The 15926-nt window shown below is 45.5% G+C and overlaps 2 protein-coding genes across 8 annotated transcripts in view; one reads left to right on the top strand and one right to left on the bottom strand.

Annotated features, from left to right (window-relative positions):
* Nucleotides 1-3988, top strand: part of ATP6V1A (ATPase H+ transporting V1 subunit A) — a 37867-nt gene extending 33879 nt beyond the window's left edge. For 5 of the 6 annotated variants that reach the window (XM_077823098.1, XM_077823108.1, XM_077823127.1 and 2 more), the window contains 2 exons: nucleotides 39-210; nucleotides 1826-3988. In XM_077823098.1, coding sequence (XP_077679224.1) covers nucleotides 39-210; nucleotides 1826-1918 — 265 coding nt within the window. In that variant the 3' untranslated portion in view covers nucleotides 1919-3988. Of the gene's footprint in view, nucleotides 1-38; nucleotides 211-1825 lie in introns of those variants that run through there. The other variant, XM_077823148.1, reaches the window with a different exon arrangement.
* Nucleotides 3989-6766: 2778 nt separating this feature from the next.
* Nucleotides 6767-15246, bottom strand: DUSP12 (dual specificity phosphatase 12). 2 transcript variants are annotated; one of them, XM_077823163.1, is made up of 6 exons: nucleotides 14888-15246; nucleotides 14192-14305; nucleotides 13968-14086; nucleotides 13204-13324; nucleotides 12278-12464; nucleotides 6767-9057 (listed from the first exon to the last, which is right to left on the bottom strand). In XM_077823163.1, exons 1-6 carry the CDS (start codon nucleotides 15124-15126, stop codon nucleotides 8896-8898), a joined length of 942 nt encoding a protein of 313 aa, XP_077679289.1. In that variant the 5' UTR covers nucleotides 15127-15246; the 3' UTR covers nucleotides 6767-8895. The 2 variants fall into 2 exon arrangements, with proteins under 2 accessions (XP_077679289.1, XP_077679298.1); XM_077823172.1 differs by having other exon boundaries at nucleotides 13204-13300; nucleotides 14888-15242.
* Between the last annotated feature and the right edge of the window lie 680 nt (nucleotides 15247-15926).

Below are 15926 nucleotides of genomic sequence, written 5' to 3' on the forward strand. Positions count from 1 at the left end.
TTAGTTGTTCATACTAGGTTCTGTCTTGTTTCCATCAGGTTCTGCCCTTTTTATAAGACCGTGGGGATGCTTTCCAACATGATTGCGTTCTACGACATGGCGCGCCGAGCTGTAGAGACCACAGCCCAGAGTGACAATAAGATCACCTGGTCCATCATCCGAGAAAATATGTCTGAAATTCTCCAGAGACTTGTTTCCATGAAATTCAAGGTATGTCTGTGGGCAGCAGGGCATTGGCTCCCTGGCTTCTCTGTACAGCCACCCGCTGCATTGGAATTAGGGATATTGACATTGCTTTGCTAAGGAGACACAAAGTTCTATGGAAGCCTTCAATGCATCTACAAAGCCGTTATCCTGGGTTGCCTGTAAACATTTTTCTTATATGAGGAGAAGTGGTTCCACAAACTGAGACACTTGCTCTACTTTTTTTGGTTAATATAAAATGCCTCTGTTTGAGACTCAGCCTAAGCTGCAATCAAATACATGGTCCTGGTTCTTTCAGCTGAGAACTGCCTTGGTGGATGAGTACAGAGAAAGCAGTTATGTTAATAGGGTCACGCCCAACCAAATGGCCCTGGGCACTGCTAGTGGCTTAGGTCCAAAAATTAGATAGTATTGTATTTTAGGTGTCTGACAAAAAATGTGTACGTGACTTATTAAAAACACATTTTTTTTTTCAAGTAAACCTTCAATAAATGATGGGCAATGTCCATACAACACACATCCAATCTGGAATGGAAAAGAAGCATCCATGAAAATAAAAAAAAGTACCTTGTGAACAGGAATCTGGTTCAAGAGAGGCACAAACTGTTTTATTAGCATTTACATGGCCCACATCCCACAGTTTGACATGAGCCTTAAGGAGAAATGTTGAGGGAGTAGATTGAAAAGTATAAACCATCTGACTAGATACATCTGTGGCTCCCTCACTGTAATATCACTATGGAGTGTGCAGTGATAAGGGAGAGGAGAGGTGAAGATCCAGCGGATCAGGTTGTCCCAGCCTGTTCATTAAATGGCTTCTCTGGAGTAGAGGCCTTATAGCCTGTCTTCAGTGGGAGTGTAGCTGCATGTTCAGCCACCCTCCATTTGTAGTGAGAAACTGGGGCCTTAGAGTTCTCTGGTATAAAGTGAAGATGTCCTGACATGTTCTTGCAGACTTGTACTAGCTCAATTTCAGTGGAAAGGATTTTGTTTGTGCAATGAGGAAGATGAATCTTAATGTGCTCAATTGCTTTTTTTCATGCCACAGTTCCATATGCCATTTGGCTGTAGCTAGAGGGGAGATGGTATTTAATCATTGTAACACTTGTATCACATAGCATCACTCCCAGTGTGAGCATTACCTCAATCCTTTTACACTTGGTTTTCATCTGAGAAGTTTCTACAAACCATAGGTCCAATTTCCTAGATAATGGCTGGGAAAACTTTCCATTATGCTATTGTGTGGTATGTGGGAGAGGAAGGAGAGACATAAACCCAGCTGTCATTTAAAGAGGCTATAAACATTGGGGGGAGGGATAGCTCAGTGGTTTGAGCATTGGCCTGCTAAACCCAGGGTTGTGAGTTCAGTCCTTGAGGCAGCCATTTAGGGATCTGGGGCAAAAACTGGGGACTGGTCCTGCTTTGAGCAGGGGGTTGGACTAGCTGATCTCCTGAGGTCCCTTCCAACCCTGATATTCTATGATCTGCATTCTCCAGAGTGTAGTGAGCAGATATAAACTCAGAAGTCAGGAAGGAGTTAAGCCAGTGGCAAAGCATTGTCAGACTGTATGAGGGAGCAGAGGTTTTTCAAGCCTAACTTTTTCACTTGATGTGTTTTCAGGACCCAGTGAAAGACGGCGAGGCGAATATCAAGGCGGACTATGCTCAGCTCTTTGAGGACATGCAGAATGCATTCCGTAGTCTGGAAGACTAGGCTTTGCCCCCATTCCAATTATCCCCTTCAGTTTAAATTTCTCATCTCAGCCCCTCTGCTTCCCTACTGTGCAAGACTGAAATGAGAGAACCTGAGTTTATAACAGTCCTACATGTCCTTGTTCATACACAGTAGGTCTTTATAAAACATTCCTCTTAGTTTGTTTGGCCTCACAGTGTGTTTGAAATGGTAGGTGGAGTTAGTGTGAATGGGCCTGAGAGAAAGTGAGGTACTGCAATTGTAAACTTGTAAGGTGGGGGATTCTCTACCCCCCCCCACCTTTCACTCCCAAATAGATGTGATCTCTTAACAGCCAGGCTCTTGCTTCTTGGGGGAAGTAAATCAAAAGTTGTAGTGGCAGAGGAGGTGAGACTCTTAGTGCAGTGATATGGTACATTGAGGTGGTGATGTTAAGGGCATATGGGCCTAGCTTTTAGCCAGTGACTATCATGCAAAGAATGGGCATTTCCCCTGCTTTGAAATAGGATTTATTCAATTTTTCCAGTGAATTGCTACTACCAATATATAGTGTATTCTTTGGTACAGTTCCCCTTCTAAACCTCCAACTGAGCCTGTATTAAAGCAAGTGTATTACAACACAGTAGTTGTGGAACTCTGCAAGGTGTTAACTAAGAGGAGAAACATGTGAAAGCAGCCATGTGTCAGTTTGCATTTGAGAAGTAGCATTTATTTTCCTACCTAATATTTAAATAGGACTGTTGGACTACACTTTAATTAAAAATCAAAGCCATAGTTGCTCAACTATCAGCAGCAAGAATTTTATCCTCTTGCATCCCTCTCCCAACAGAAAATAGCATGACCCTCAGTTGCTTCAGTGTAGCTACTTTCTACTACAGGACAGGACAAGCTGTGTCAATCCCACTTGTATGGAGCAGGAATCCCATCCTGCCTCAGTGGCTGCATGCCATAACATTTGCCTTCTAGTGCAATGTTGAGTCACCACATGCTTCCAAAACTTTCCCTTAAGATACCTGAATTTGATTCGTTTGTCCAGTTATGGTATGCAAGGTCCTTTTTAGAGGGAATGTTCAATGCTAAACTTTCTTGTTGAAAGGTTCATTGTGATGCCAAGAGAAGCTGGTAACTCTTTTTTGCACTGTACTCTGGAGGTGTTTGGTGTCCTCAAAGTAGTCAGAGAGCAACTGCTTCTTGGACTTGTTTAATGGCAGACCCAATATGTGATGAGGACTAAATACAGAGGAGCCTTTTCTCATTAACCTGCTAGAGCCAGAACTCACCATATTGCTTCACAGTGGGAGAAATTAATAAGGGAGTGGGCAGCCTTTTTGATCTTGTATTTCAGGAGGAATTAAATGTGCTTTTTTGTTTGTTTTTGGCCACACAACATTAATCCCAGACTTATTCTGGCCAATGCCTTTGAGCTATCCTTCAGCTTTGAATGACAATGGACCAACTTTTGCTGCTTCCTGTGTTATACTAACTCACTGTCTGGCATTGAGCCCAGCTGAAACTTTAAAAGGCTCTTCACATATTAACCTCTTTATTTTGGGAGATCAAACAAATTAAAGATATTCAACCTAGTGCTCTGGTGATGAATAGCTGACAGTTTACAGTTCATTTAATTTCAGTGTATGCTGCCCATGAAGCGTGGTCATGTATAAATGAGTAGTTGTTATACAAGCCCTTACCAGAATCCTCATTGTTCACACCTATCACAAGTGTACTGTGTCTGTAGCATTCCATGCTAGAGGACAGATGTTCTATTTCTCTAAATTAATAGAGGATGTTATAAACTTTACAACAGGTCTAAGATAAAGCAGTTGTAATATTTATTGTGCTGTACCTGGCCCTAAGGTGTGACCAGTTCAAAGTTGCATATATATATATTTTTGTTTTGTCTTGTCTGTTTTCAGTGTTGAAATTGATGTTTCACTGTGTTGCTACAAATTTTTCCTCCACACATGTGGAAGGAATGAAAGGATGTGTAAAAAAACAAACCAACACCTGCTCTTCCTCATTTCATAATGGATGTTGCTGAAAGTTGTGCAAAACTGTTCAAGTCAATGAGAATAAAGTGGATTTAAAGTATTTGTGGGCTCTTCCTATTCATGGTCTATTTCCTCTCTGCAAAATCAAAACTACTTCTAGGAAGTTAGAGTGCATACTACAAATAAAGTCTGAGCAAACTAAACTACTCCCACCCCTTACACTACTGCTTTTAGAATCCCTTTAGATTTTAAAGCTGCCTTTCAGAAAGGAAAACCATCCTGTTGCATGGGGCTTAGCTGGGAAGAAATATCAAGAAAATGAATGTAAAACTAGAATAGACAATTCTAATTTAGCATCACCTATTGCTGTAAGAGGAAGACCAACCTGGGGTTCTAGAAACACTTTGCATCTTATGTGATTAAAGGCATTTATTATATTAAAATCCATTATTAAACTTTTCACTTCCTGGTTTTAAAATGTTATAAAATTTAATGCAGGAATTGTTTTAGGCTTGCCCTAGCAGATCAATGCTTGAAATGTCAAGGTAGTTTTAACTAACTTACAAAAGAACCCAACTGTCAGTCTCAATGCTTTTCAATGCACAATTTCAATGTTTGTTGTGCAAATGGCTACTTAGTTCTGCTCTATCCAGCTCTCACAGGAAGGGATGAGGGGGATCTCCCCCCTAAAACTGCCTTGGTAGACCTAGTTTAACTTCTTCCCAAGCATCTAGCCCTTTCCCTTAGAAAACTGAATCAGTACAAATCCAATGGCTGCAGGTGAAAGGTTGTCTCTTTTCCTAAAGACAAGATGCAATTAGTGACCTTTACAGCCACCACTGTTGGCCTTTTAGCATCTGAAAATAGTCCCATGTTGTTTAATAGCACAGGGAACAGCCTCTTGTCACACCATTTACCTTTCTGCCTTTGTTTCTATAGCTATGGAATGGGTGCATATATATATACTTGCCTTGTTATAATGCATGCAGGTTGATCAGTAGGCCCCTGGCTTATTTGGACAATTGATCCCTTAAACAGTAATGTGCTGGGTCCATGAATAACAAATTAGGCTCCACTTCTGCAACAGGAGCTTGACAGCCCTTCACTTCTCACTTTTCCCAACCCTCATGCTATGGAAGCAGTTGTTGGGACTCTATAGTACTAAGCTTTACACTTAAAAGTGCAGGGAGATTCAGCATGGCTGAAGAATACCCTACCCATAAATGAACAGTTTGAGAATTTACATGTAAAGCCATTAGCTAGTATGGGAGTAAAAAAATTTCTTAAAGGATCCATTATAAATTATTTGACTTATCCCACATCTCTCCACTCAAGCATCCCTACAAACAGGTAGATGAATCTTGATCTGGAGCAATGAATTTTTTTTGAAAAATGGGATTGTTTCTCTAGACACTGAAGAATGACATCCCCCAGAAACTGTTCTTTCAAAAATGGCAGCCACCTCCCATTTGTATTAGTGCAGGACCTGAGACTAGGTCTTTGTTGTGCTAGGTGCTGTCTCCAACAGCTTACAATTCTGCAAAGGAGTGAGGCCACTAGCTACCCTTCACAAAGATGACAGTACCACCATCCACCTGTTCCTCCCCTCATCCCATCCCACACAGAGGCCATCTTCTCCAAGGGCAGCTTGGCATCACTTACCGTACAAGAAAAGGGACTGGTGCTCTTTACTAAGGACAGCCTTTATATGGCCCTTTTGAGAAGATCTTAAAAGTAGATATGGGCAGATATGGGCTCCCTCCCATTGAACTGTGGGTGATAGGGGATATTGAAAGATGGCAATTTATGTTTGACAGTCTTGTCCCAATAGCTACTGAAATAGAAACTTATGAAGAATGACAGACCTTTAAATAGTCACTGGAGCAGGAGGAAGGGGAGCCTGGGTCTCCCATCTCCCAAGGTAGTGCCCTAACCAGCAGGCTATAGAGCAGTGGTTCCCAAATTGTGGGGCACAGAGGAACATCAGGGGAGATGGGACACAGCTAGGGTGATCAGCTGTCCCAATTTTATAGGGGCAGTCCCAATATTTGGGGCTTTTTCTTATATAGGCTCCTTTTACCCCCCAGCCCCATTTTTCACACTTGCTGTCTGGTCACCCTAGACACAGCATGCCTAGGCCTGCCCCCCAAAGAAAAGGGAGAGCACCTCCCAGCCCCATCCTGCCTCAGTCCCAGCTGCCCAGACAATGAAAGTCAAGTTACCTGCAGTAACTGGTCTCTGCCACCAATAGGTGGGAAGAGCAGCAGCAGGTGCTGCTGCTCCTGGAGCCTGGGGGAGCTGAGGGATGGCTCCAGCAAGAGAGGTATCAGCTGCTCCCCCCTCCTGCCCCAATTGCCCCTCCCCATCTGTCCCATTCATCCCCCCACCCCCAAAGTGCAGCTTCCCCATCCTGCCCCACTCACCCCTTCATCCCCAGAGCACAGCTCCCTCTCCCCCATCCTGCCCCACTCACACACCCCCCAGCTCCCAGGGGCATGCAATTGGGTAAGGGGGAGCACAATTGAAAAAGTCTGAGGACCACTGCTATAGAGTCACTCTCACTCTCTTCTGGCCCAATGTTCTACAGCAGAACAACTTCAAGAGGAGACTGAGGGAGACCCGCAACAGAATATCCCATAGGCTAGTAGTTGTCCCATAGCACCCCCCAGAGAGGATCTGAACGGGAGTCTCCCACCTTTTTCCCCAATCAGGCAGATGGGGGAAGTGAACCTGGGTCTCCCACATGAGTGCATTAACCACTGGGCAAAAAGTTAAGGAAGTGTTGGAATGATTATGCAGGGTACAATCAAGACCCTAATGTAACCATAAGTCCAAAGGCCTAATTGTATTTTATACAATTGCTCTGAACATGCCTAAAAAGACTAAATAATAGCAATTTAATACATCCAAACACAAACAAAACATTTATAAGCATTTGATCAAGATACCTACAAAAACACCAAACCCAGGAGTGCTTAGATCCATTTTGGGCAGCTTCAGCATGGTCAGGCAGGTATTAGCAATGCACCCTTTAACTATTACTTTTTATACCCTTTAGCAAACAAGTGCTTGTCATTGCCAATTACTGACTTCCATTAAAACCCATTTCAGACCAACTTCTAGTCTTGATTAAGATAAGATTTACAACCTCCTGTCTTTCTAAGGCCTTTCCTCCCTCATTCCTCCCCTCCTTTTTGCTGACCAAGTTTCCCCTTTGCACCTGGGTTCACATAGGCTTTAACACTGGTATGTGGGTTGGGAAGGGCCATGTTGGCTCATTTTAAAACATTCTTTTTGTCTTATTTTAAATCATCTGCAATCACTCTTATCGATCATAGTTTCTTTTTAGAAACTTTCCATTAACTCATTCTCACTGGCAGGGGGCATGGCAGCCAGCACTGACAAGGGCCCGCTGTCACCACACCCCCTGCTCCCAGGGTCCACAGACAACCACCCCCCCACCCCCCGAAGTGCAGGGTCGAGACAGTGCCCAGGAGCCCCCAGGCATCACATTTGCTGGGGGGGGCTGCCCCCATCTCCCCACCGCCCCAGGAGAGTGAGACTCGGGGTGGGGGGAGCCGGGAGCTCCAAGAGGGAGGGGAGCGCAGCGGGATTAGTGCTGGGAACCCTCTCCCTGCACCACACCATTTCCTTGCTTGGGGTTTCTTTTTGGTCCGCTCCGACAACTTCAGCTGGGGTGGCTGGTAGCATGGCGGGGGGCATTCTGGGACTAGTAGTGCAGCTGGCAGTGCAGGTCCCCGGGCCCCAGCGGAACACAGCGGCATGCACACTACAACTCCCACCACTTTTTAGAAACTTGCAACACCCAGTCCCTTTTGCACCTGCGCGCTGCGCTCCCCAGGCTGCTGAGTGTTTCAGCTGGTGCTGGGAAGTTGCTGACTCTTCACATTGCTGGGCTGTGGCCCAGGCTGGATTAACCCATTGTGGGCCCCTTCCAAGTGTGGGCCTGGCGTCACGGTGCCACCGGAGCCATTTTAAATCCGGTACTGCTCTCCCCTTGCTACCTATGAGGCCCGTGAAAAATTGTTCAGTGACTTGTTTAGGTTCCTGTTGTAAAGTGGCATTCATAGAAAATTGTCTCAACATCCATTTACTAACTTAACTTGAAACAGTTCTTTGATCCAAATTAAACAAAAGTTGAAGAACCACCCTCAGAAGAGACCATCTCCATGACTAAACAGTACATACACAGCACCTTCTATCCAAAAATCTCAAGTGTTTTACAAAAAATCACCACCTCCATTTTCCAGCTGAGGAAACTGGAGAGATTGGGGCAGAGGAGAAGTAGCTTGCCACAGCCACACACACAGTTTACAGAAGAGAGTGGAATAAACCTCCTCACCCCCAATGCTGTGTTCTGGTCATAAGCCCATATCATACAGCATGCATTCCCTTTTCAGAACACTTCATAAACATTTGCCTTCAAATAGGACCTTTGGAACTGGTCTTACAGAAATGCTACCATGAAATGATAGCCCACAAGCAAAAGCCACACGCAATCCTCCTTCTAAACTAAGGAGCCTTCACAACACCACTGGTTTCAAAATATGCCTTTCATGCTCTGTGTTTACAGATGTCAAATGTGTTCCAACACTTTACCAGATATTTTGCAAGACCATAGGCATGACTAGATGGAGTTTATTAGCACTTCACACTTGCAGGCTCTACGATCAGCAATATTTCATCTATGGTTTTTTAAAAAGATGTCAATGGATTTTTTCCATTAATTCATATGGCCCTCCCCAAACCTATGAAATACAGGAAGCCTCAAGGAGAGTCATCCAGCCCATCTTAAACAATTCTCTTGCACTGATGCACATGTTCATAAACACTAGAAGCTTGTGCTACAACTGTATGTTCTAGCAGTGTCAAACTACCCTCATGCTAACAGAAAGGTAGTAACTACTGACCACATCAATACACTATAACAGGCAACAGTTCTCAGAGAATCTCAGGGGAGTCACTAAAGCCAGCAAGCACCAGCGTTCACGTTTCGAGAGTTTGGAATCCACAGACTGGCAGCGCTTTCATTTCATCCACCCGACTCTTGTGAATCTGGAAGGCAGGAGTCACCCATCGGCCACACGAACACTGTTCACCACGCCAACTGAAGCAGCCCAACTTCGAAGTGCATTTGGGGCACAGAAGCTGCAATAAACACAAGCAACAATATATAAGGCTCTTTCAAAAAATTCACTTCTCAGACTTCAGGACTAGAACTCCTAGGAAGCAGCTACAGAGCCTGGGACCACATCAACAGTTTCACATATTCCAAGGCTAGAAGGGACCATTGTGATCATCTAATCTGACCTCCTGTATAACACAGGCCACAGAACTTCCCCAAAATAATTCATAGAGCATATTGTTAAGGAAAACATCCAATATTTATTAAAAATTATCAGGGATGGAAAATCCACCACGACCCTTGGTAAGTTGTTCCAATGGTTAATTACCCTGTTAAAAATTTACACCTTATTTCTAGTCTGAATTTTTCTAGCTTCAATTTCCAGCCAGTGCATCATGTTCTAACACTTTCTCAGCTAGACCAAAGAGCCCATGTTTGTTAAATATTTGTTCCCATGTATGTACTTATAGACTGTAATCAAATCCACACAAGTCCCTTCTCAGACTAGAGGATCATACTTCACAAGTCCAACAAGACTACTGAAATCTAGCCACTTCAGTATAATAAAGGAAGAATTTTTCTATTTTTTCATTTTGCAGATCACTTCAAGAGATCACCTGTTTTGCTGGGTATTCAGAACATTTTGGACCAGATTCACAAGAGCATTCAGCAACCAGAAGAAGAGACAGCTCATCTCCTGATTACAACTGAAATGAAATAGCCAGATTTTAAGACGTTCTCAACATTTAGCATCTACAATTGTCCTCAATTATAGCTGATGGGTCTGAAGCACTTAAATTAAGTGACCAGATTTTCAGATGCCTAAATGGGAGTTGAGCTTTTTTGAAGATCTGGCCCTCCACTTTGCAGACCGCTAGAAAGGGCTCTGTGAGCCACAGTTTGAGCACCTCTGCGATAAAGCCTATTGTGCATAGCATTTCATGCTGTAAGAACTATCCCAAAACATAGTAGAATGCAGCTGCATAAGTAGCAGAGGAACAAAAATAATTAAGTAAAGGCAAAGTCTGGATTCTAAAGGATTTGGGGAGATAGAAGAAGGCTACTCCAGATGGCAGAAGCTACAGCAAAGAAGAATTTTGCATCTAAAGAAGTGAAACTGTGGGGAGAGAACCTAAGTCCATTAGATAAGCCTGGGAAAGTGCACAGAAAGTTTGGAAGACAATAGGGAAAGTTTTAAGTGAAATTGACCAGGAGTACTGTATGGATCATTTATTTATTTAGCGTGTGCATAGTCATCTAGCCAAGCGATGGCATCTTCAGTGGCGTGATGCAGTTCTTCTAGGCCATCACTGAAACTAGTCAGCAGGCATTCGTTGACAATGTGCATCACCATCTGTGTTGCACCGCAGCTGCATAAAGGGCTGTCACGAAGGCCCGAACTATACGGGTTAGCTCCAGAGAGACCTTGCCTGGTCCAAAACCTGTTCAATAGGGACTATTGGCGACGGGGCAGGTCAAAACCAGGTGGGCAAATTGTGGGGTCGGCGATATCATTTCCTCTCGCCAGAGTGTTTCTGCTCTAACATCCTGGCATGGCAAATGAGACTATAATGGACGACGTAACAACAAATGTGCAGCTGGTGGTTTTAAAAGGTCATCGTGCAGAGGCAGGCTTGAGTTGGCACATACTTTCTCCAGTAACTTGCCAGTGGCAACCTCTCGTCTGATATGAGAAGAAGAAATATTACTCAGAACTGGAAGCTGCCATGGGAGTGGAGTTGGATGCAGGGTGCCGGAGATGATACTCATGGCAGCATGTAACTGCATATCTGCCAGTTTGGTGTGTGATGATCAACTCCAAACTGGTGCACAGTACTCCGCCACCGAATACAAGGTGGCAAGAGCTGATGTCTGCAAAATTGGAGCACGAGCACCCCATGATGAACCTGCCACTTTGCTAAGAAGATTGTTGTGCATCTTAACTTTAGCTGCTGTCTTCTTCAGGTGGGCATGGTAACTCAGTGTGCGGTCTAAGGTCACACCTAGATAGAGCAGTTCTACTTTAGGCTTCACCTTCTGACCATTCAGATAAACATTCAGTTCTCGTGTTGTGCTGGCGTGATGAAGATGGAACGAACTGGAGACTGTTTTTATGATGCTTGTGACCAAGTCTTACAGTAGTCAACTAACTTTATCTTGTCCCGGTTTAAGGTGGCATCAGGCTCATGAAACGTCCGGGCCTGGGTACCACAACAGATGTCGTCTGCGTAAATGAACTTTCGTGACTCCGTTGTTGGCAGGTCATTAATGTAAAGGTTGAACAGGGTTGGAGAAAGCACAGAGCCCTGGGGTAACCCACCGCTCTATCGTCTCCAAGCACTCGTATTCTCCCCCACATGGACTCTGAACTGCCTATCGCAGAGGAACAGTTCAACAACGCCTGCGATCTAAGGTAGCAGAACCCATGATACCTTCACGAGCAGGCCACTGTGCCATACCGTATCATATGCCACTGTTAGAGCGATGAAAACAGTGCCTATTTTCAAGTTTCTCTGGAAGCCATTTTCAACAAATGTAGAGTAATGTGATCATGCTTTTCTGGAATGTGGGAAGAAAGAGGCAGCAGAACTGCATACATGGTAAAGCTGGGATTTTTGGGAGGGCAGAAGAGAGCTGAGAAGAGTCTTCTGACAGAAGTGGAGCTGAGAAAGCAGCAAACATATAGTTTAACTCAGCTTTACAGTGTTGTCATGAAGACTCACCAGTCCAGGCATCAAATCTACTTACTTGTCCTTCATTTTGGTGATAATGGAAAAAACCTAGATATGCTTCTTCAGCAAAACAAAACCCACAATCTCTAACAGGGTAAGTGAAACTCTGCAAGGTTGCTCTAAAAACATCTCTGCTGCATAATCACAATTTTACTCGATAGAGCTATAAAAATGGTGTCCTATGGCTTAATAATCTACTGTCATGGAGGATACCTGAAACAGAATTCCACTCCAGGTATCATCCTCCATCAGCTAGTGGCTATTGGTGACTGTCATGTGGGAGCCCTAGAGCTGTAGGAAGTGGGAGAAGACGACATTTACAGCTTATTAATGAGCTTCAGAGGTGGTGGAGACTGAAAGGACTGTAGCTGTAACAGCAGTCTTGCACGAGCAGTAAAACCAGGAGATTTAAGGAGTCTGGTCAGATGCACAGAATCATTAAAAAAAAAAGTGAGAATGTCTCTTAAGGGAGTTTCATAGATAAACATTGTGAAGTGCTTGCTCCCCTCACCTGTCCTTCCATCACTCCTAACAATACTGGCTCCATCCACTGTACAGGCTCAATGAAATAAGAGGTACATTTAACCCGACTGTCATTACGAAGCTGAGCAGGATCTGTAATCCTCTTGTGAGCAAAGGCTGCTGGTCCACTTCCTTCAGCATGGGCCAAAATGCTTGAACTACGAAATAGGGAACGTCTATTCTCCAGAGGAAAAAGAGAGAGAGAGAGAGAAAAAGGCTGAAGATAACTGGACAACAGTGAAGTACAAGGCAATAGTAGCAGCAGCAAATGGATGGGGTAATACAGTGTACATTTTCTTTTTTCATTTGACGAGGACAATGAAGGCTGTCCCTTTTTAGGCCCCCTCCCAACCTCAGCAAATCCTATCATGTTTTCAGCCCTGGGCCTCTTTCCCACAGTTACACTTTGTTTCTTATGTAGTTACTTTTAGCAAACTCCTAGCTAATGAAACATGAGATCATCCAGGTACATGTGTCTGGGAACTGTACAGCTAGAAAATAGGAATTTCTCTTATTTCCAATGATTAAGATTCCGAAACAAGACCAGACAACTGACCTATGGAGTTAAGAGGCTTCTTTGGGGTGGGGCAGATTTTGAACAGTTTCAACTTATTAAACTCAGTGTTAGTTTTGGTGTAAGCAGAAGCAACTTAAGTGGAGCTGCACCTACTTACAGAAGATGTACACTTAGCTCCAGGGGTTCTAAGGGACTTCAGAGCCTGAGAGACATTTTATTCTTCATGATCACAAAACAAAGATTAGGCAAAGGAAAGTATCATATGTACTTCTGTTTGAAAGTTTTTCAAGGATTTATTCCTGTTCTGAAAGAGACAAACCCAATAAGCTATAAAGGCTATTTTCCTTACAACAGTTTATTTCAGAGTAACGCTTTGTGAGAAATGAAAGGCTCCATACCTGCATTTTCTGCACCTGTAGAGAACCTCACTGTTGAGAGTTTGACAAATGCTGGTTGGGTCAACTGCAAAGACTTCTCGTGGCAAGTCCTGCAGCTCTGCAGAGAGAGAGTGATACAAATCTGTGAACTGAACTCAAACTTAATGACCTATTTATAGTCTTCACACTTCTTACCCTCACCTTCCCCTTCCTTAGGAAGTTCCTAAGAGATGAGCCTCACTCCTTAGTTCCTAAAAAGGGGAGTTCCATTGTGCTAATTACAAGAAGCTTTGTATCCGATGAAGTGAGCTGTAGCTCACGAAAGCTCATGCTCAAATAAATTGGTTAGTCTCTAAGGTGCCACAAGTACTCCTTTTCTTTTTGCGAATACAGACTAACACGGCTGTTACTCTGAAACCTATCTACAGATAGTATGTCTTGATCTTGTCTTGGTGTACAGATAGCTCCCAGTCACAAAACTTTATACACACAACATGCAAAGTTTTCAGGCTATCAAGGTTTTTACATGCACAAATCACCATATTTGGGCACTATCTGCTCTCAGTTGCACTGGTATAAATCAACAGAATTGCCAAACCAAATTAGATTAGAGCCAGCAGAGTGTAACTGAAAGGCTGATTCCGATAGTGCTAATATTTCAGTCCTGGAACAGGTATCTACCCTAGAACTATAATATACCATCCTTTTGCAAGTTCAATAACTCTTAGCTACCATAGCTCTAGCTCCCCTGAACACACACCACCTCAGACATTACCTTCACTCACCAGAATATTTCTCTGTAACTTTTTGCAAGCGATACTGTTTATAAATGGCACTGGTCACATCAACTTTACAGCCCATTGCTTCATACAGTTTCAGCTGCCATTCAAAGCCTTCGTTCATTCTGGAACAATAGTGAAAATCAGAGGCACATTTCCTAGGCTATGGAGAACGTATATATTAGTCCACACAGGGACAGAAAGGAATCTTATCAGGGCAAAGAACTCACTTGGCATCTGATTTGATGGCTTTGATAGTGGCATAAGCCTCTTCGAAGGTGAGATTGTTGGTTTTCATTAAATACGCCGTCACTAAAGCAACACTTCGGCTGACTCCAGCATGGCTGAAAGACAAAGAACTCTTCAGAATAAGATCATGAACAAAACTGGGGAAAATACACTAGGAGAATTAATTCATTTCAAGCCTCTCTTCCATTTTTACTGGTCTGCTTCTGGGGAAATTAATCTCTTTCCTCCGTTTCTGGCCTGAGGGGGAACGTGAGCAGGGCCTGGCAGGGGAGCGTGCGGACCTGGGAGGTGAAAACGGGATCGCTTGGTCCTGGCCACTGCAGGGAGCAGGGAGGGAGGGCCCGACCACATCTCACTTCTCCAGGGATGCTGGAAAGATTTGCACCGTGGGGGGGCTGAGAGCCATTGAATCAAACTGTAAACCCGATGTATGATGGGAACCGCTTCCAGCCTGGCAGTGCGGCGGCAGCTCCCACCCCGCCACACGGCTAGTTCCAGCAGCTCTGCACTTCTCCCCCAGGCCTAGCACTGAGGCGCTGCCTGCCCTGGTGCTAAGGCCAGTGCAAAGGGGCTCGGACAGCTCAGCCTCCGGCCGCACTGCCCCGGGAGCCCAGCCCGGGCCAGGACGCGGCCCCTTGGACGCCGGGGGGAGGGGGGGTCCCCTGCCCCGGGCTCACCATCGCACCAGGACGGCGCCGCCCCCCGCCCGGGCCGCGCTGAGGAAGGCGGCGCAGGAGTCGAGGTGGCTCAGCAGGTCGGTGCCGGGCTCGTCCCGCGCCGGGATATGCAGGGTCCGGATCCCCGGCACCGCGGGCGGCTCCTCCGCGTCCACCGAGAGCAGCGCCGCCACCCCCGCCGCCTGCAGGGCCCCGGCCGCCGCGCCGCCCACGAACAGGCCAGGAAGCACCGGCACCATCCGGCCTCGCGCCCCGCTGTCAGCGTCTCGACTGGCGGGTCGTGTGGCCCGGCCTGGCGGCTTCCGGGCTGCCCCTCCCCGCCGCCACCACCAACATGGCGTCTCCCGGCCTGCCCCTTCTCCCCGCCCTTGCCACCACCAACATGGCGTCTCCCGGCCTAGCCCTTCCCCATCGCTGCCACCGAACCCCGCCTCCCGGTGCTTCGTTCAGCGCCGACAGCGAGACGTCCTCGCTTCTACAGTGGAAACGGCCCTCCTGGTACCTGAGGGAAGAGCCTCTTCCTTCCCCCACCCACCAGCAGGGCAGTTTCCATCTTTGTCGCCTCTGGTGGTTGCTCGCGCACACACACCTGTGCACTGTGATGCGTACACACCATGCGCACAGACACCTAAACGCACCCCCGCAGCCGAGTCAGGCGTGTTCACACTGTATGTACAGACACATATAGACACGCACCCCAGCTGAGCTTTGCGGACACACCATACCCGAACACACAGGCGCACACACCACCTTTGAGACCTGCATATACATACCCACCCTGCTATACACAAACTTGTAGACTCAATACCCCAAACCAGGCTGCTTGAATGCCCTGCATGGAAACATAGGACTGTATGAGGTAACAGAGCAGTGGCTCTCAACCTCTCCAGACTACTGTGCCCCTTTCAGGAGTCTGATTTGTCTTGCGAACCCCAAGTTTCACCTCCCGTAAAAATTACTTGCTTACAAAATCAGACATCAAAATACAAAGTGTCACTGAGCACTGTTACTGAAAAATTGCTTCCTTTCTCATTTTGTC

Source organism: Eretmochelys imbricata, chromosome 1 (assembly GCF_965152235.1).
Source record: "Eretmochelys imbricata isolate rEreImb1 chromosome 1, rEreImb1.hap1, whole genome shotgun sequence".
In the NCBI taxonomy this organism is placed as follows: domain Eukaryota; kingdom Metazoa; phylum Chordata; order Testudines; family Cheloniidae; genus Eretmochelys; species Eretmochelys imbricata.

Coding starts and splice junctions, on each gene's coding strand:
- DUSP12 (XM_077823163.1), bottom strand. CDS start 15,126: ATGGTGCCGGTGCTTCCTGGCCTGTTCGTGGGCGGCGCGGCGGCCGGG. Junction 14,306..14,887: donor GGCGCCGTCCTGGTGCGATG/GTGAGCCCGGGG, acceptor TTTGTCTTTCAG/CCATGCTGGAGTCAGCCGAA. Junction 13,325..13,967: donor AGTTACAGAGAAATATTCTG/GTGAGTGAAGGT, acceptor TTCAGTTCACAG/ATTTGTATCACTCTCTCTCT.